Here is a 21,234-nt window from a genome sequence, read left to right on the forward strand (position 1 = left end):
CCGGCAACCTCTACTGGCCCACAATTGACTGCCAATTCCATAATGTGGGGGGCATGCCTGACTAGCTCAGCGGTAGCAGGGTTTGAACTCATAACCTCTGCTTATTTGTGGCAAAATGCCCCAAACATTATCAACTGAGCTACACGCCATTGGTGTTTGTTTAGTATATTATGGAACGGCGGCAAATTCATAAACAACCTAACAAGAACAATTATAATAGAGTAGTTTGGAGCAAGTGTTTCTTGGTTCAGTCACATAATTCAACCAAATTAAAAGTGCATTTGATCATTACCAAACCGGATTTGTTGTTTCTTTATTAATAGATGACAATAACATCATGGCGCCTAAATTTTTGTATCCAATAATATGCTAATAAACACAAATATTTCATTTTTTTAATCTCATAAGGATAATTCTAGTACTATATACATGCTCTATGTTGTACTACTGATTTTATGGCAAACGTATAGCTCAAGAAAAAAAATATAGTAAAAAGTACATCATAACGAAAACAGAGTGCATACCTTTACAAATAACATAAATTTATAATTGGGGTGGCCAGGGAAAAGGGTCATAAACGGTCACGCGATAACCCCATTAGGCTGAATACATTTTAGTAAAGAATACTCTATTTTCTTGGATAGTCTCAACAGATACTAGCTTTCTAGACCAACGGTTGTAGGCCTCCCTCAGGTCGGCTTTAGTCGAGCTCCCCAACTCGCTCGACGGTACGACAAGAAAAACCTTGTCCGTTTAGTTAATTATTTTTTATGCTTATAGTTGCCTTTGTACAAAACAATGACCTTCTTGACTCCTTGTTTTTTTAAATCAATATGATATCAGCAAGTTTGTTTATTTATTTATTTATTTATTTATTTTTGTAACTGCAGTCAATAAACCTATGTAACTCGTGTAGATGATATAAATGAGTCAACCAGACTAGTTTAATCTTAGGGTCTGTTTATAGAAGTATTGTTTATACATGCATATACTCTGTTTCAACCAACTTATCTCTATAATTATGCATTTCATCTTTGTTATCCCATTCTTCTTTATGAGAGCCACATATAACAAGATCAAAATGTTCAAAATAATGTGATCCATGTAGTAATATTTGCCATTCCTAATAAAAGTATCCTTTCTGCCATTGCAAACTAAGCCTGTCATGTGAGTTGTTTAAACAGCTCTACAAGGTCAAAATTTACATCCCCTTCTAATAAATTTCAAAGGAAGAATAATCATCAAACCAGGGTTAAATTAACTCAGTTAACAGATTTGCAACCATCTTCACCAACATTACAGTTAACCGGACCGAACAGCAACTCCACTCGAAACTCAGGACCCGCTATTGATCTAGCCTTATTTCCAACTTTATCCAATTCCGTTAACGAAAACTACCAAAAAAGAGTCAAAATGTCAAAAAAACAAAGCCGGTCGATCATAAAAGAATAAACTCACAAAGGACTCTTTTTGTTTCAGTACCTGTAGCAAGCTGTTTTCGATGAATGTAGTATTGAAACAAGCGTAGAAGAGACGACCTCCGAGATTCTTTTCGTAGAAAGTGACACAAATATCTCCGGTAACCTGTTCAACCATACTATAATATTTTGAGCAATGAAACATCTTTAAAAATAAGGTGTAGATCGGCAGGAAAACCTAAATCTCGTGGAAACCCACATCGTTAGAGTCAGATGCCTAGCGTGGCAAAGGCTTCCACATGGTAGGCCCGGGCTTCTAAGGTAATGGATACCACTGAGCTATTAGCTCGTTGGTATGAAACATGTTTTATAGCTACGTGTTTGATGAAATTGTACCTCAATTGGTTTATTAAAGTGGCATTCAAGGCAGTTTTTCACGTTCGTTCTTTCTTGTTCTGAATCGTATTCCTTGTGATCTTCCTCAATGAATGAGTAAAAGTGTTGAAGACTGTCAATACCAATATCGTTTATCTTTCTGCAAAAGTTTCTACAAACGCGTTCAGATGGATGATAACGCTGTCCAACAACCTGTAACATAAACAAATAAGCATAATAATACACTAAACATATAATGCACACTAAGTTCTTTTTGGAATGGGAAACACAAACCCATTAAATTGTCCACGACAGGACTCAAACGCATAAATGATTACCTATAAATGATTACCTCGATACTGCTAAGTTATAAGCCCTTTGGTAATGGACACTAAGTAAATAAGAACACAAAATACTTTCTTTTTCATTTTTAACTTTGTACATCTTATCAACCATATGGTTTAGTTAAAACATGACATACCTCTTCCATTTTAGATATAACAAAGAAGATGTTTTCCATATTTCTGGTATCATATATTTTAATCTGCTGCAACTCTCTAGTAGTTGGTTTAGGAAGGTTCACTTCTGGAGTACAGCCCTGATCAGAAAACTTAAGTGATTTTTGCCAATAGTGAACGTAACGTCGTTGGCTTGGTATTGTCACCTGCGCATAATATTTAAACAACATGTAAACGGATAAGGTTTTTTCATGTTCAGTCGGCTAACTCGGACTCAGATGTACGAGGCCTAACTGGGTTATCCCGTGACCGTTTCCGACCATTTTCCCTGACCAATCCCAGACCCCAACCACTAGGCTTTTTGATTAACTTATATGATTTCATAAGACCCTTAAATGTAACTTAATCAAAATAAATAATTAAATAACATACTCCAAGATTATTTGTAGTCCTTTTATCAGCATAAACCTGAAGAGCATCCTCTGCTAACATCCCAGTGTAGACCAAGTATGAAGATACCATCAATCCTGTTCGACCTTTACCTGCCTGTTGTATTTTGTTAAGAAAAAGTATAGCGAACATCACTTGGGAGGAAAAAGATAAAATGATCAGATAAATTACAGAATTTGCAACTTTACCATGCAGTGAATAACTACAATATTCTTCGGGTCACTTGAAAGCCACGATTGAACGCTTTCGCAAAATTCCTTGACCATTGCGAGTGATGGAACATGATTATCGTCAAATGGGTATCTCTCAACACAATCATTAAAATGAGACGGATCATAGTCTTCCTCTATACATAAGTTATACACCTAAAAGGTACAAGAAGTTAGCTCATACTATTTGAAAAAAATTAAACATCCTAATTTAATTATTAGAGTATATATATGCACACAATTTTGGGAACTATGATATGATTACACTATTAGCCAATATAATTTCATATATAATCACTTAACACATACTTTCTGATTGGCTGAAAGTGAAAGTGGACTGTTATTTTGAGACAGATAAAAATGAAAATATAGATAACTAAAGCATAATTAACAAATGGGTTTGAATTGAATACACTTGTATAAGACGAGATTAGGTCACTAAATAACGAACCTTGTAGTGTCCACGATGTCTCATTTCCAAAACATCTTTGACTTGCCACATAGGATTGCGATATATGGCTTTCATTCGCTCTGCAGGAAATGACATGGCTAATATACGAGGAGTGATATACGACATATCAAGATCATAACCACCAACTAGCATACGTCTTCTTTTTTGAGAAACAAGTCTACGTAAAAAAATATGTTTGGACACATAATCGATCATTTGATACTGGGCCGCCAAAGCATCCGGACTGTTTGCAGTCCCTGGCAAAAGTTTGGTCGCTTTCATGCCCATTTTTTATCGGTTTAGGATACTCTACTCTCAAGATCACCTATGTAAACATGTTTCAATAGTTAAAACATACGTTTCTGATATAAGGAATTCGTACAAGGTTGTATACCAATTGATAATCTTGATTACCTAATCAACTTTTATAGGAAATGTTATCAACACATGATGTCGTTATTCAATTTAATGATCACGCCAATGTTAATGTTGTTAATAAATTTAATTCGTATTCATATACAAAATTACCCTACGAAAACGCAATTATCAACAATGTAGGTGAAATTCAACATGATTATGAAACATGTAAGAAAATTTGAAAAAGTCAGTATTGTACTTGCCTTTGATCCTTCCAGATTGAGAATCCTAAAACCCTAATTGATTGATCGAAAATTTGGTCCAAAAATCGTAATATAATTTTTTACGATTCTTGGAGCAACAGTTGAAAGATAAATTTCCCAAGGCAAGAAAAATGATTTTAAGGAACTGGGCAAGAAGAAGAAAAACATGCAGGTTGTTTTCATGACTAATTTTAGAAAGAATAGAAAGAAAAAAAAATTAAAAACAACTAAAACAATTAATTTTTAACCACATTTTTATGGTTTTAACATTGCAAGCCTTAACAATATGTTGCAATTTTCATATTCATACCACATATTCTAAAATATTCACATTTATACCACACAGGCACACAGTGTTAAAGTTTCCAATTGTATTAGTTAAATGTCATATAAGAATAGTCTTGGGTCCAGAAAACTGTACCTAAGATTAGTTATTATTAGTGTATTATAAGATATATATATATATATATATGGAATAAACCCAAAACCCTAAACCCTAAACCCTAAACTCTAAACCGTTCGTGTTAAAAACTCAATCTAAATCCTAAATCTAAAGCCTAAATTTCTAAACCCTAATATCTAAACCCTAATATCTAAACCCCAATAGCTAAAACCTCAAAATACGCTCGAAAAACACGATAATTGTTATATATTACTTCTTCGAGCGTTTTCCCGCCAAAATAAAAACATTTATCACAAAGTGTCTCTACTAAATTTTCATATTTTCATCTCATCTATAATGTTCGTGAACAAAGTTTTTTCAAAAAACAAAAAAAAAAAAGTTTTTGCTTCCCCCCGCTTCCCCTCGAATAGTTACTTCCCTCTTGATCCTACCACTATATATATATATATATATATATATATATATATATATATATATATATATATATATATATATATATACTTAGAACAGCTAAACATATACATTCATACCTTCTGTATATATATTCAAATACTTAGAAAGCAAAAAGTGTAATATATAAACTTATTTATGCCTATACTACACATACCTTCTGTATAACTAACATATTAGTTATCTACTTACCTGTTAACAAATTCTATAAAAAATAAAAATAAAAAAAATACAAACAATGGTTAATTGTATTTTTGTCAAAAATACTGCGCGCACAAATACCCCACCTTGGAGAAAATTTCAAAACAAAGAAACAAAATAGTGATGTTATTGAAACCTTACAAGATGCAAGCCAAAAGTGAAAACTTCACAAAGTAATAGTATACGACTTTTTCATGATGTAAGCCGTCATGAGTAAAAAGAGTCAAAGTATGTGATTAGAGTTCCAACGTTATCCGACATTAGGGATTCGAGAGACAGCTTCGTCATCAGACTCGCAAATTATTAGGACGAGTATACATGTATTTGTGTTTGCATAAAATTATTATACTAGACTAGACTTGAAACCCTTGGACTTCAAATTTATATTTACATGTTATGTTATAGGTATCCATATGTATATTTGATGATACACATAACTTATTGGGCTTGCATTTAAACTTGATCTGTTGGTGGCCCATTGGGCTCCTTCAAAAGATACATCCTACACACAAAAAAAACCTCCTAGGGTCATACGATTTTTTCACTTCCCTCATCTAAAGGTTTTACTTACATCTTTATATGAATTTTTAAGCGGACGGGAGAGTAAGCCGTTGATAGTTAAAAACCCTATCTATTGCACTAAAATGTATTTCCACCTTTCGATGAAAATATGTTTGATCAATATTCCTATATGTGAAATAATAAATTATAACGTTTTTATTAATTAGAAACATGATACTTTTTTTTTTTTTTTTTTTTTTTTTTTTGTAAGCGAGGAAACCCTCTTATGAACGAGCACATTGCCTCCCCCATAGAAGGTAAAACCTCGGGTAATCAAGCCCCCTGAGTGCGAGACCTGGTACCGGGTAAATTGCGCATTATGCGCACCCTCTAGTCACATTTCCTTTTTGAACAATTTGGCATAGTCAGGAATTGAACCCGGGTGGTGTGCTTCATTGGGCAACTCGGTGGCCACTCAGGCAAGCCTGCGTGGTTAGAAACATGATACTTTGGATAGTAATTTTTAAAATTCGAGCATTTTAAATAAAAGGAAAACAATTGTTTATGTTATGGATGTGAGTTATGAATATTTACTTGTTATCCTAAGGGATACGAGTATGCAATAACAACTAATGTACAAATATATAACGATATACATCAGCATATAAAGAAAAACGCAAGTTATACATTAGTTATTGCATTATATATATTCACATCTTAATCCCATCAAACACATATTAACAAGTTATATCATTACATAATACCGTTGATTCTTAATCCTGAAAAATTTATAGAAAGCTTAGATGGCCTACTATACATCTCTCTCAAAGTTACAACTAGACCTACAAATTCATTGAACCTTTTTGGGTTTCATGTTGCAATACACCCAATAACGATACGATTCTACACCAAACAAAGTTATATATTGGTATAACAATTACGATCAAATTAATAAAAATAACTAAACGCGATAATAAAACAGTAAACATACCTTATTAAGAGCTATAACTATTCTTAATACGTCTACGTAGATCATAGATGGTGATCAATGATTTAAGACGTGTGAAGTTTATACAAACTAACTCTCCTAAATAGATCACAATTCGAAATTTTAGTTAATTAATTATTTTATTTATTTATAGTTTATCCATAGAAAATTTTGTTTATACAAATTACAACTTTAATTTTTAATTAAATAATTATTAGAAATTATAATTCATCCAATTAAGTATATCTCTGCTTCGAAAATATTTGAGGTAAATTAAAAAAGATTTACAGTTCAATTTTTGATGACAGTCAAATATTTCCAAAGTTGTGTGGAATAAATTGTAAATCATGTTTTCTATTACATATTTAATTATAAAATATTAATGTGACAACCCGGAAATTTTCGACCAAATTTAAACTTAATCTTTATATGATTCCGACATGATAAGCAAAGTTTGTAATGTTGAGTCTCGAAAATTTTGGAACTATGTTCATACATTCAATTACCCTTTTGACTATGCTCGACGATTCACGAACGAATATATAAATGGATATGAATATATATATGTATATATATATATTATAACTTGAAAACGTTAACAAAGTATTAAATGTATAATATTTTAAATTAAACGTAATTGTCTTAATATATGCTTAATATATTCATCTACGGAATTAGAAGATAATACCAACGATTGGATTAGCAGATATTTCAACAATTATAAATCCCGTAAGTATTGTGATAAGTCTTTGTTGAGAGGTCCACCTTGATTTAAGAAATCTTTCCTTTTTGACTGTATTTGATATATAAATAACTTGCAACGTGTATAGAAAAAGTATATATATATATATATATATATATATATATATATATATATATATATATATATATATATATATATATATATATATATATATATATATATATATATATATATATATTAAGGTTCGAAATTATTTTTGTAAACAATAGTAACACCCATTTATTGTTCCGTTTGATAAATAAATATTATATACAAATTTATATTTTTCTAAACGAAAATATATATTTTACAATGTGATCATGCATAGAATTGAATTAGATATAAAACGTTTCGATATTATTAAATATATTTTAATAAACAACGAGGAGTTGATTTATAGAAGCAAATGTCCAAATTACTAAAAGGTATAAGTTATACTTTGAGTAATATAGTTTATTGATAATTTAAGATTATATTTTGACAAAGGTACGAATCACGAAACGTAAAGTACAAGTTTTCTAAGCATACGAAAATGCATTCGAGAAACCGGAACTGAGACATTAGTCGAGCGTAAACGTACGAGTCATCGGACCAAAAATTAAAAGTCAACTATGCACGTGAATATAATATAATATATAATTAATTAATATAAATTATATATATTATATATATATATTATAAAAATATGTCGACAAACAAAACAACAAAAAATTATGAGCTGGATTTTGGGGCCATGCGATCGCATGAGAAATAGGCATAAAACCCATGCGATCGCATGGCAGTCAGGATTCAGAAACATTCTATAAATTGGCCAGTTTGTTCGACACACACACACACATATATCTCAATCTCTGCTCTCTATATTTATTATTATTATTATTATTATTATTATTATTATTATTATTATTATTATTATTATTATTATTATTATTATTATTATTATTATTATTATTATTATTAATCTTATAATTAGGAGTATTATTATTAGTATTATTATACATAAAATACTACGATGAGGTCATGAGCAAGTTATTTTCAAAACAAGCTTTTCGAGCGGGATAGAGCTAAGGAAACTATGGGTTATAGCTATGGAGATTATGGGTAATGTTCATGGGTATTATTCGCAAGTCTAACCTAGTGTTTATCATCTCCGTTGCGTCTACGTACTTTCCTGCAATATTGAATCACAATATTGATACGTGAGCATTCATATCTTATCTTTTATATATTAATAGTGTATACATGTCTAGTGCGCGAGTATATATGTTTATGCATGCTAGTATGCTAAATTTCGTCGTTAAATAGTTTATGATGAATCACGAATTAAATACATATATTACTAATAAAATTTATATGATATGCATGTTTTTGGAAAGCTGGCGAAAAATCAATAATTTTTCATTTAGATATCGTATGATTTCGATGAACGAATTAAAAGATATGATCAACTGAATTATGATTGACGTTAATTGAAATTGCTTTTGAATCTGCAATTAATATTTAAACAACTTGTTTATAAGATTGATAAATTGAATTTTTAAATATTACCAGCGGAGTAAATGAATTCTTATATAAGGCACGTCTCGTGTTGTTGAATAATTGTCAAAATTGATTGTTTTATCATATTTTAAAGCCTTATAAAAACTATAGTTTAATTTTACAAAAATTAGGAAACTATGTGAAATGTTAAAATGTTTCGATTGCCATGATCATTCAACTATTGTATTGAGTCAGATTGACTTTTTGAAATGACTTTTGATAACTTTTGTATGTCGATCTCGAGCATTAGGATTGTGATACACTATGACCTGACCTAGCTTGATAGACAATTATTGACCAACATATGTTCTCTAGGTTGAGATCTACGGTTATTTGGTATTCCAAGTTTCGGTCACATTTCGGTGAACGACTTTATGTGCTGCTAAGGTGAGTTTCATTTGCTCCCTTTTTAATTGCTTTTGCAATATATATTTTTGGGCTGAGAATACATGCACTTTATTTTAAACGCAATGGATACAAGTACACACTAAATTCTACACCGAGTTTGAACCGAAAATCCCTTAGCTTTGGTAACTAGTAACTGCCGGTTATAAGAACTGGTGGGCGCGAGTAGTTATATATGGATCCATAGGGCTTGATATCCCCGTCCGAGCTAGAACACTAGCCTTTTAACGGACGTATGCTATTTGAGAAGCGTACACGTTGGTTTGCGTGTATTATTAAGATGATTATACAAAGGGTATAAATTATATATACATTAAGTTTAGTTACCAGGGTGCTCAATTTCGTAGAATATTTTGATAAACGTTTCTGGATGAAACAACTGAAATCTTGTGATCCACCTTTATGTACAGATTATGCAAAACATTAAAACTATGAACTCGCCAACCTTTGTGTTAACACTTGTTAGCATGTTTATTCTCAGGTTCCCTAGAAGTCTTCCGCTGTTTGCTTATATGTTAGGCAAGTTATGTGCATGGAGTCTTACATGACATATTTTTCAAGGAAACGTTGCATTCACCAAATCATCATCATGTATCTTATTTTGACTGCATTGTCAACGGAAGTACTATTGTAAACTATTATATTACGGTGATTGTCTATATGTAGAAATCATCAGATGTCGAAAACCTTTGATTTAAATATTCATTTATGGTGTGCCTTTTCAAAAGAATGCAATATTTACAAAACGTATCATATAGAGGTCAAATACCTCGCAATGAAATCGATGAATGACGTGTTCGTCCATATTGATTTAGAGCGATCGTCACAATTAAATAATGAATTCTACCAACAAACCTTTGCTTCAATGGTATTATGTCTCAGTGTGGAAGTGTCCGCGATTAGTTGCCAAGCAACCCGGGTTCAATTCCTGGGGCGGAAGGTTTTCTCTACAATTTCCTGCGATTAGTTGCCAAACAACTTAGGTCCCGCGATTAGTTGCCAAGCAACCGTTGGTGCAAATGATGAGAGTCGTTGAAATAAATGATACGCTGATGCAAATTCGCCGTTCAAAAAAAAAAATGAATTCTAATTGGTTATCATAGACTGTATTGGTTTCCCCCTAAAAGTGGTAGGACTGTATTGGTTCGTCCAGAGAAATGATTAGGTCGGTGGGTAACGACATTACTTTCGAATTCCGTGAGTAACTCATAACCGTCGTTCAAAATAATAATAAAAAAATTAAATAGAGACTCAATTTGATATTGGGTGCTCAAATTTCGCTTCCTATATATAATAAATATAATATAATAAGAGATCATTTTTTTAACGGCAATTTCGACAACGAATGTTTTTATTTGTCACCCACACGCACGTTAAGAGAAAACTCAATTCGCGACGATGTTGAAAAAATTCTTTCACGTGTAGGATTATTTAGGGGCACCTAGTTAATGAGAGATTTTTCTTGAAGGCCACATGTATTCACAATGATAGTTACATCAATATTTGTGTTTATCAACTTCAGATCAAGAATAAACGACAATTATCAACTCTCGTAGATTACTAAGGGCTTGTTTACTTTACACTTAATAATCTGTTTCTGTCAAACTCTTAATTAAGTAAGTAAAAATTGTTGTTTCTTTATTCTTTAATATGAAAAATGCTCTGTACATAATAACATATACCCCTTTCTAAACGAAGTCATAAAAACAACACTTAATAAAATAAAAGTAACAACACCCGTGTTGTTCATCAACTAATTATAAAGTACAATGAAACCTAATCAAACCCTAGTACTAGTTATATACGGAGTATCAAGTATAATAGCTAAACTATACTAATTAATAGCCATTTGAACCCTTACAGGATCTAAAATGAACTTCGTTCCACGTTGAATACCAACGGGTCCAGAATTACTCAAACTTGTGCGTTGATTTGCACTTAACCAAAATGTCAATCATGCACAGGTTATACAGCATAATAAGTTAAAAACTATAATGCGTTGTTATTCAAATCTAATCACAGTTGTAGTATTTTTTGGAAACTCAAGAAGAGCCATCAATGTACTCCGAAGTAAAACTTCACATATCTTAACAAACTACGCAAAACACAAACTAAAAAACACAAACTGTATAGATACATGTGTTTTATCTCACAATATTTCTTTCTTTTTATGTTTTCTTTTTAGAACTCAATCCAAACCGTTCACTGAGCAGCAGCACCATCTTGTGCAAACTCCAGCATCCTTTTAACTATCACAAAATCATAAAAATATCAACAAGTAAACGATAAGATTTCTCTGTTTCAGACTATCTGGGAAGCAATGGCGAATGATGAAAACTCAATGGGGTCCCCATTTTTTTCTCAAAAATTTATATTTGAAGGGTATTTTAGTAGTTGTTTAACTCTAAAAAAACATAAATCCCACAAATATATGGGGTCCTATAGTTGATTTTAGTGGTGTCATGTACAATCTAAAGAATATTTTGTAAAACAATTTCCAAACTGATGGTGTCACGGGACCCACGGGTCCCTTAATAAGTACGCTCCTGCTGGGGAGGGCGAATATTTTTACTCAGATGGGCGCGGCTAATTCGGGTTATCCCGTGGCGGTTTCCGAGCATTTCCCTGGCCACCCCCATGATAAATCTTATAGTGAGGTTTTGAACCCGAGACCTTTGTGAGATCCAAACATTAGCTACCTTGGTATGGTTAGCATTATCGGAAGCCGGAAAGAAATATTTTCTGGTTATGAACTATTGTGAATCTCCATCTATCATAAATAGGTTTTGAAGTACTAAGGAACTCATATATTGGAGATGTTGCGGTCCTAACAAGTGGTATCAAAGCTACGAACGAAGCACAGATGTGGATGGCGTAGAGTGACGGACCCCTCGGTTTTAGGGGAGGTTTGTTGGGTGTAAACCAAAGTCTCACATCAGAAGTTAGAAAGAAATATTGTTTGTATATATACTCTTGTGAACCTCCCTCTATCACAAAATAGTTTGAGTATTAAAAAACTCTCATGTGCTAATATATTGGACTATTTGCTAAAGTGGTCCTAACAAGAATCATAAATGTATCTACCTTGAAATTGAAAAAGAATATTACAATGAAAAATGTATTTCAATGAATGATCAACCAACCAACCTGCAAATGAAGAAGTAACGGTCATACCCGGAGTCGCTTCTCATAATATCACACATATACACTTGTTTATCTTTGGATCATCAGCCACTTTCTTTTCTGTTAATTTACCAAAAAAAAAAAAAGGAAAAAGGAAAAAAAAATATTAGACATTTAAGATAAGTAATACGCTTCGAATTAGAAGCCTAACCTGTGACATAGACAATATTTTAACGAACTTCACTCTAATAAAAGGAAATAAAGTTGCATATATATTTTTAAAGGTTCGTTTACAATTTCTTACCAAAATGGGATTCGAGAAAAAAAAAAAATATCTTGCAGAAAATAGTGTAGAAATTATTCTGGTACTAACACACATCTTTATGCAACTTTACACTTTATGTTGCCATTTCTTTAAAAACTAATACACCCGACTTTTGGTAAATCAACAATGTAAAAAATTTTAGACGCAGTATTAGGACGTACAACAATCAAATAGGATCTACAATCAAATTTTCATTTCTATAAATGCCATATAGAGTCATCAATAGAACCTAAGTAAAACGACATAAGCCATACATTACAGTAGACGCAACATTTTTAAGAAGATTATATTCATATATACCTTTTTCTTGAGGTGGTTGGCTAACAACAACATGCATAGTTATAACTCCACCAGGAACGTCACACAACGCACTCCTGCATTCGCCAACCGTTCGACTGTTTTCCAATATCTTTCCTGCACTAATGATCTTTAAATCTTTCACTGTTTTGGGAGCATTTTCCTTTTCTGTCAAACCAAACAATATTAAGTATTTTTAGTTTTCAGACATACTAAAAACAGAGAAAAACAGAGACAAAAGCCAATATACAGCACCATTCATCAAAATCATACATTTTTTTGCACTTGAGATCATAACAATCAAAGATACAGCTAAAATCTTTAGCATTAAATGGGCACAAATAAAAATTGAAACTTTATAAAACTTTGAACCATAAATATTAAAAATTTAACTGTAAGATGCTAAACGAACCTTTGGGCCATTGAGAAAGGATACTTTCTTTCAAAGTAGCAACAGTTGCAGCTGTTGGAAAGCTTTTGGGACCAATATCCGATCCATCGAGCAAACGAAATTTTATTTCCAAAGAATCTTGAACTCCAGACATCTTATAACTTTATTTTTAACCAAAATTATATGTATCCCAACACCTAGAATCTTGAAATTGTTTGGTATTCAGCAACAGAAAAGAAACAATCTTTATGAACTCAATTAGATAAACAGAAGTATCTTTACAAAAAGGGTCTTTCTTTTGATCAAACACCTTTCCTCACATCTGAAAATTTTCAAAAATTTGTTAATAAAATGCAATCTTTATGCTAGTCTGCAATTGATAATATTGACAATTGACTATAAGTCAATAATTTACATATAATAAACAAAAATATAAATGGAAATTTAAGGAAATTTAGCAAATTACCAATCAACATATGAATAATTCCAATTCCAATAACAAATCAATCAACTTAACCATAGTGAACCCTAAGAATATTGCAAATTTAAGGAAAGAATCAAAAAAGCATTAACTTCACAGAAATAAATAAAAAAAACCCACAATCTTTTGTCAAAAAAAAGCTAAAAAAGAATCAAAAGCCACAAACTTTATGATATGGGTATTATAAGAAACTCAAAAGAATGAGAAAAAGTCTTAATTGGATGACCTAATTGAGCAACAAAATGTCAGCAACCATCAAATAACGTATCATTTACTCAAATAATCAAGTGGGTATAGTTGATGAATCAATTTAAAGTGGAAACAAGTAATCATATAATAAAGAAAGATACAGAATCGTATCTCTTTAAATATGCATGATAACGACAAAAAGATTGATGAAAAGTAGAATGAGATTACCTTAAACTGTAGTTCAAGAAACTGATCCGGCTGTCCACTTCTGTCACGGTTTGATTAGGGAGGATGCACACAATTTTTTTTTTTTTTTTTTTTTTAGTAATTAACAATTTTTACCATAAAACTTACAATAATATCCTTAAAGTTATTTAGGGAATTGAACCACTTGTGTGTGAGTATCACCTCCCGTTTGATTAGGTCAAGATACTCTTTTTAGGTATCATACAAAATTAGGGTGATGATACACGACTCATTTTTGTTATGCACACAACATTTACAGTATTATACAGTACAACACTGTAAAGCATGATATTTGTGTAGATAATAAAAATTGGTTGTGTACATATCACTTCCCATAAAATTAAGGGTGATGATATGTACACAACTACTTTTTACACATACAGAATCAAACATGTTTTACAGTATTGTAAAGTATAACACTGTAAAGCATGTTTGATTGTGTACAGAGGCGGAGCTTTATAGGGGCAGGAGGGGGCCCTTGCCCCTCCAAAAGTTTCAGTAAGTAATGGTATTTTGTAGTCCTTTGAGTTACGGACGTTTGTCCTTTTGAATCAACTAAATCGGAGTCCGTATGAAGAAGATATGACGAAAATGGTGGAGGGGCGCATATTTTATTTTCATCAACAATCTACCACATTCTTTCATATCTATTGGACATTTTTACCTTGAAATCAAGTTTAAAACTAAAGTTTAAGAAGTTAACTTAGATGATGTACAATTAGGATCGATATTGTCACCTAAAATGTGTATAAAATATGCAACTTTGTCCAACAAAATTAGCAATTTTTCTTGCTAAAAAACATATCACATTAGAAAATTTTTGGCCCCCCAACCGCAACGTTCAAGCTCCGCCACTGATTGTGTATGTATAAAAAGTGTTTGCGTACATATCAGTCCCTTAAAATTAAATGTCGTAAGATTATTCTGTATAAAATAATCTGGAATTTTTTTTTTTTTTTAAAGCAAAGCTTTTATATATAAATCAGAATGAGATACACGCCAAAAGGCCACAACAAAGAACTCGAACCTGGTCATATAGTTAAGAATGGATGTTGAGAAGACATCCACTATAAGAAAATACTAGCATAGGAGTATTTTATTTACTTTATTTTAGGGGCATATATATGATTTTATATGCGGAGTATTAAACAATAAAATACCTTGACTGGGTGTAATATGTAAAATAAAACTTTCTCCTTCTCTTTTTTTAAAATTTAGGGATTTAGGGATAATGAATGATAGACAAAAAAAGATAAATCATAATTAAAGTTTTCCGGAAAATTGTACTTTTTTCCTCAACCATTTTAACAACCTTAAAACAAAAACTGTTTGTAATGTTATTTAAATTTTGAAGCACTAAATAGAAAGTGTTATTCTGTTTTTTTATTTTTTTTACCAATTATTTATTTATTTATTTATTTTTACCAATTATGTGTAGTGAATAACAATGTAAATTGATTGCATCTATACTTTCTATTAAAATGCTATAATGATGATTTCATTATTAGGCTAATTCATTTGTTAAGAAAAAATCAAAAAGAAAAAGAAAAAATTCTAAGCATGGTGTGTGATGTCATTAATCTAAATAATTTTGGATTAAAATTAAATTTTATTAATTAGTTATTATTATTATGAAAGGACCCGTTCATATACATTATAAACGATTCACAATAGTTGATTACATCGCGAGGTACTTGACCTCTATATGATACATTTTACAAACATTGCATTCATTTTTAAAAGACAAACTTTCATTACATCGAAAGTTGACGGCATGCATACCATTTCATAATATATCCAACTATAATTGACTTAGTAATAATCTTGATGAACTCGACGACTCGAATGCAACGTCTTTTGAAATATGTCATGAATGACTCCAAGTAATATCTCTAATATGATTAAATGCACAGCGGAAGATTTCTTTCATACCTAATGATACCGCAACCCGCATGCGCACCACATATGTATGCGGGCACCCTCTAGGGTGCGTATGCGTGTGCTCATGTGCGTTATGCGGTATGCGGATTCGTATCTAATGCCTTTGTTCCCGGTACAGCAATTACTTGGCTATCAAGTAAATATCTTTTCCATAATTACATCCGTGATTCGGGGGAGTTTGTTATGGAAAGGATTGCCTTTATCTCGGATGGTTCTAGAATTAGGGTTTGCCTATATATACAAACCCTAACTATCATTCCAGACATCATCACCTTACGTAACAACATCATCTAGCATCTTCTCAAGGTTAACAGGTTAGTTTCTTGATTAACTAGCACCTACGACCTTATTTGGGGCCTTCTAATCGACGATCGTCATTAAAAGGTGGACTTAATCACTTGGCCACCCCACCGACATCATCATGTCGTCCGGGGTTATTCACGGTAGCCGGACCGGAGTGCCTCGTTCTAAGATCCTTAAACCCCACTAACGTATTGAGCAGGCATGTTAAACCCTATGGTAAAAATATGCATGATCAATACCTGAGAATAAACATGCTTTCAAGTGTCAACCAAAAGGTTGGTGAGTTCATTAGTTTATCATAAACAATCATTTCCAATAATATAATAGACCACAAGATTTTCTTTAATCAATAATCATACACTCGCAAGTGTTTAAAAAAAATCATTCATATGGATTGAACACCTGGTAACCGACATTAACAAGATGCATATAAGAATATCCCCTATCATTCCGGGATATCCATCGGACATGATAAAACAACATCGAAGTACTAAAGCATCCGCTACAACGGATGGGGTTTGTTAGGCCCAATAGATCTATCTTTAGGATTCGCGTCAATTAGTAGACTGGTTTACTAATTCTTAGGCTACCAAGCAAAAGGGGCATATTCGGCTTCGATCATTCAACCATATAATGTAGTTTCGATTACTTGTGTCTATTTTGTAAAACATTTATAAAAACAGCGCATGTATTCTCAGTCCCAAAAATATATATTGCAAAAGCATTTAAAAAGGGAGCAAATAAAACTCACGATACTGTATTTTGTAGTAAAAATACATTTGACGACATTGAACAAGTGTAGGGTTGGCCTCGGATTCATGAACCTATATCATTCATATATATATTAAAACATATAATTGTATTCGAACAAATTTATATATTATTATTAGTGATATAATTTTTGTATTAATATCTTATATATATCAATGTATATATAATAATATTATTATAGTTAGGTTTTGTATTTAAATATATTTTTATATAACTATTTTTCGTTTGCAAAGTTAATAATTATAATAATACCAGATTTAAGGATATTAATAATAATGATAATAATAATAGTAATATAAATGATAAAAATGTAAATATAAATGATAATTTTTAATAAAGATAGTAACTTAAATAATAAGATTATATGATAGTTTTAATAAAAATCTCAAGAATCATATTAATGATCCTAAATATAAAAGTTGTATTATTTTTACAATGAAAACATTAGTTTTGATTCTAATTTCAGACTTAATAATACCTAATACCAATATTTTGTAATAATAAATATAAATATGATAATAATATTAATATTAATGATAATAATAAATTGCATTATGATAGTGATAATAATACTAATAATACTTATTGTTAATACTTAGTGATAATAATAATAATAATAATAATGATAATATTTTTTTTTTAGAACAGCGAATTTGGGATCACCCGAGGGGAACTTAACCACCCGTTGCGATCATCTCCCGTTTCGACTATGCCGATGCATTGATATTAACATGCCCCCTATCGCTGCCCGGGAGGAAACCTTGAACTAATCCAAGGGCACGGCCAAGTAAAACCCCCCTCCCCTTTACCCCCCAACACAATGTGGGAAAGGTGCCATGGGTGGATCCTTACATGGCAGGGATAGAATTGCATTAATTGTTGCCCTGGAGTGGAGTCGAACTCCTGACCTCAAGTGTGTTAGAGGCAGACCACTACCACTCATGTACAACTGCAATCCTTAATGATGATAATATTACTATATACATATAATCATATTCTAATGTTACTACAAAAATAATCATATTGATAATAATAATAATAATCATAATAATAATAAATATAATGATAATAATAATACTTGTAATAATTAGTGATTTTACTTAGTAATAATAAAAGTGATAATGATATTGATTATATTATTAACTTTAACATAATAACAACACTAGTTAATAATAATAATAATAATAATAATAATAATAATAATAATAATAATAATAATAATAATAATAATAATAATAATAATAATAATAATAATATTGAGAATAAAAGTGTATACCCTTCTAATAAGCTTTTTATAAAAAGAACGCCCCAAACGAGACTCGAACCCACGACCTCCTGCTAACCCGCCAACAATTCTAACCATGCCACCAATTCGGTTTTTCTTATAATTATTCAATTCGATTTTTATATAAACCGTATAAATGCAAGTTCTTTTTCTTTATCTTCAATCAACAAAACCCATTTTTAATATCTTAGCATCAAACTTATTTATAATCTATCATTAACGTTTTTTTCATTATCATAATCATCATATCATGATCATAACCATAATCATCTTCATTATTCCAATCACCATCGCATCATGAACATAATCAATCATCATATCATCATCCTAACATCATCATCATCATTAAATATCTACATCTCAACAATTCGATTCCCAAGCCCAACCATTCCCATATATCTCGGCCCAAGTGGAAAACAAATAACCGGTCCAATATAAATTCATGTACTAGGCCCAACAACAATTTATAAGCCCAACAAGAGAAGGGAACTTGGCCAACAGAAAAATTATGGTTTCAGGTTACGTACCAAAAAAAATATATATATAACCGCAAGTGGTTGTATATGATAATGGATTTTCTTTTGACCAGTACATCTTTCTAATAGCATCTGACTTTATTGAATTTTTAATCCTCATGTCACCCACTATCGAAAGGTGATAGTAAGTGGGTATGAAAGTGTCGGCTAATACAAAGAAATATAAAAGGTAGTTAATGATTCAAAGGTCTTCGGTCATTTGGAATTCACGAAATATTTTAAAGAGAGAGAGAGAGAGGTATATGAGATAGAGAGGAAGAAAGGTGGTGCAAGGCTCTTGGTATTGCTAAGCGTAATCGAAGAACAGACAATAAAACACGAATATTATGTGCTGTAGTAGTAGATGTTGATGGATTACGGTGGTGGGAAAACGGCTGCAAATAGGAAGAATAAGGTGGCGGTTTAATGATGTAGGTGATGGCGGTAATGGTGATTATAAGGTGATAGTGGTAGTTGACGGTTGTGGTGTTGTTGGTGATGATTGATGATCTGTGGTGGTGATGGTTATGGTGGAGATGGTGGTTTATGGTGTCGGGTTTGTGGTGGTTCTCACACGAGAGTAGAAGAAATGGAAATGGTGAAGTGTTTGATTGTGGCTCGACAACTAAAGAGGGAAACAAAGTGGCTAGTGGTGATTTGGAATTGTGTGCATCTGTTTAACTCGAAGTGCACATGTATTTACATACATAAAATTAGTTAGATAGACAATTAGAAGAGATAGGATAGCTAGATTAGACAGCTAATAGAAAGCATAAAGTAAGGTACAATAAAAGCTGATAAAGACTCAAAACAGATTTTGTAATCTACCTGGTGGATCGAATTTCACAATAGTGAAAGAATAAAGTTTGACAAAGTTGTGTATGTAATTAATCGCTTATTTTTCTGCCTTTATGAATTTTGTATATATTTAATATTGAACTTGTGTAATATTGATATTGATAATAAATATAAATATATTAACTATATTAGTAATACCAATTACTAATAATACTAATATTAATCATGTTACATGTTTCATTTTTATATAATAATATTTATAATACAATTAATAGTATTAATAATACTAGTGAAAGTAATAATAATATTGATATAACAATTTATACAGATCAAATCTCATATATATATATATATTAAATTAATACTATTAATAATACTGATATCAATATTAATAATGAAAGTAATATAATAACAATATTTTAACTCATAATTAAATTTAATATAATAATATTACATTTTATTAGTTATGTAATACCTATAATAACACATTTGAATATTTAATGTTTATATACATTAGATATATTACAACATACATATAATATTAACTGTGTACAGAATTCATATATATGTATATTTATATATTTATTTTAATAATATCTTACTATTTTGTAATTTACTTTACATGTTTAAATTACATGATTAAATGATATTATATTAATACAAATTAATATATATATATATTTATTTACATATTTATTTACACACAATTGTTCGTGAATTGTCGGGAATAGTCAAAGGTCAAATGCTTTCGTAAGATAGTTCAAAAATTCTGAAATTCAATTTAATAGACTTTGCTTATCATGTCGAAATCATATAAAGACTAAGTTTAAATTTGGTCGGAAATTCCCAGGTCGTCACATATTAAATCTTATTAATAATTATTTTAATTATTAAAATTAAATAATTTTGAATTATTTTAATTAATTATTTTGAATTGAGTACGAGAAGGTATAAAAGCTAGGCGGAAGGAAACCAATTCTAAATTTATATTTTTATTTACACTTTTAAAATAAAATGATAACCAATATTATCTCTTATGATTGGATCTGGATTGTTTAATATGCATTTTAGGTGTTTGATAAAATGTTCAGCTGACTAGTTTCTTAGTCGAACTCTGTGGTTCAATGGGTTATTAAACCAAATAACTTTAGCATTTACGTTCACTTAATACCTAAAACATATCATTAAACTGTTTCGTATAAACAAACCCGTGATACCACTGGTCATTTCACTAGTATGCAGGGCCGGACCTGACGGTGGGCCACAAGTGCGACCGCACTGGGCATCAAGATTTAAGGGGCATCAAATCGAGAGTTTGAGTTTTTTTTTTTAAGTTGCATAAAGATACATGATAAGAAG

At 31.0% G+C, this 21,234-nt stretch overlaps 2 protein-coding genes across 3 annotated transcripts; both read right to left on the minus strand.

Moving 5' to 3' along the window:
* Positions 1-1,246: 1,246 nt before the first annotated feature.
* LOC139850645 (phosphatidylinositol 3,4,5-trisphosphate 3-phosphatase and protein-tyrosine-phosphatase PTEN1) lies at positions 1,247-3,649 on the minus strand. The gene is made up of 7 exons (XM_071840196.1): positions 3,362-3,649; positions 2,890-3,066; positions 2,684-2,797; positions 2,275-2,457; positions 1,815-2,006; positions 1,483-1,584; positions 1,247-1,394 (listed from the first exon to the last, which is right to left on the minus strand). The coding sequence occupies exons 1-7, from the start codon at positions 3,647-3,649 to the stop codon at positions 1,263-1,265; spliced, it is 1,188 nt and encodes a 395-aa protein (XP_071696297.1). The 3' UTR covers positions 1,247-1,262.
* Positions 3,650-10,952: 7,303 nt separating this feature from the next.
* Positions 10,953-13,705, minus strand: LOC139847983 (membrane-anchored ubiquitin-fold protein 1-like). 2 transcript variants are annotated; one of them, XM_071837724.1, is made up of 4 exons: positions 13,368-13,705; positions 12,959-13,123; positions 12,385-12,453; positions 10,953-11,459 (listed from the first exon to the last, which is right to left on the minus strand). In XM_071837724.1, the coding sequence occupies exons 1-3, from the start codon at positions 13,498-13,500 to the stop codon at positions 12,398-12,400; spliced, it is 354 nt and encodes a 117-aa protein (XP_071693825.1). In that variant the 5' UTR covers positions 13,501-13,705; the 3' UTR covers positions 10,953-11,459; positions 12,385-12,397. The 2 variants fall into 2 exon arrangements, with proteins under 2 accessions (XP_071693825.1, XP_071693824.1); XM_071837723.1 differs by having other exon boundaries at positions 10,954-11,459; positions 12,358-12,453; positions 13,368-13,702.
* Positions 13,706-21,234: the final 7,529 nt, after the last annotated feature.

This window comes from Rutidosis leptorrhynchoides, chromosome 5, assembly GCF_046630445.1.
Source record: "Rutidosis leptorrhynchoides isolate AG116_Rl617_1_P2 chromosome 5, CSIRO_AGI_Rlap_v1, whole genome shotgun sequence".
NCBI lineage: Eukaryota > Viridiplantae > Streptophyta > Magnoliopsida > Asterales > Asteraceae > Rutidosis > Rutidosis leptorrhynchoides.

Bases quoted from the DNA above. Each gene is read 5' to 3' on its own strand.
- LOC139850645 (XM_071840196.1), bottom strand. From the start codon at position 3,649: ATGGGCATGAAAGCGACCAAACTTTTGCCAGGGACTGCAAACAGTCCG. The intron at 2,458-2,683 runs GTATGTTATTTA...TATTATGCGCAG, and splicing joins GGACTACAAATAATCTTGGA to GTGACAATACCAAGCCAACG. The intron at 2,007-2,274 runs GTATGTCATGTT...TTTATGTTACAG, and splicing joins TTATATCTAAAATGGAAGAG to GTTGTTGGACAGCGTTATCA.
- LOC139847983 (XM_071837724.1), bottom strand. From the start codon at position 13,500: ATGTCTGGAGTTCAAGATTCTTTGGAAATAAAATTTCGTTTGCTCGAT. The intron at 13,124-13,367 runs GTTCGTTTAGCA...TTGGTTTGACAG, and splicing joins CCTTTCTCAATGGCCCAAAG to AAAAGGAAAATGCTCCCAAA. The intron at 12,454-12,958 runs GTATATATGAAT...GTAAATTAACAG, and splicing joins CCAACCACCTCAAGAAAAAG to AAAAGAAAGTGGCTGATGAT.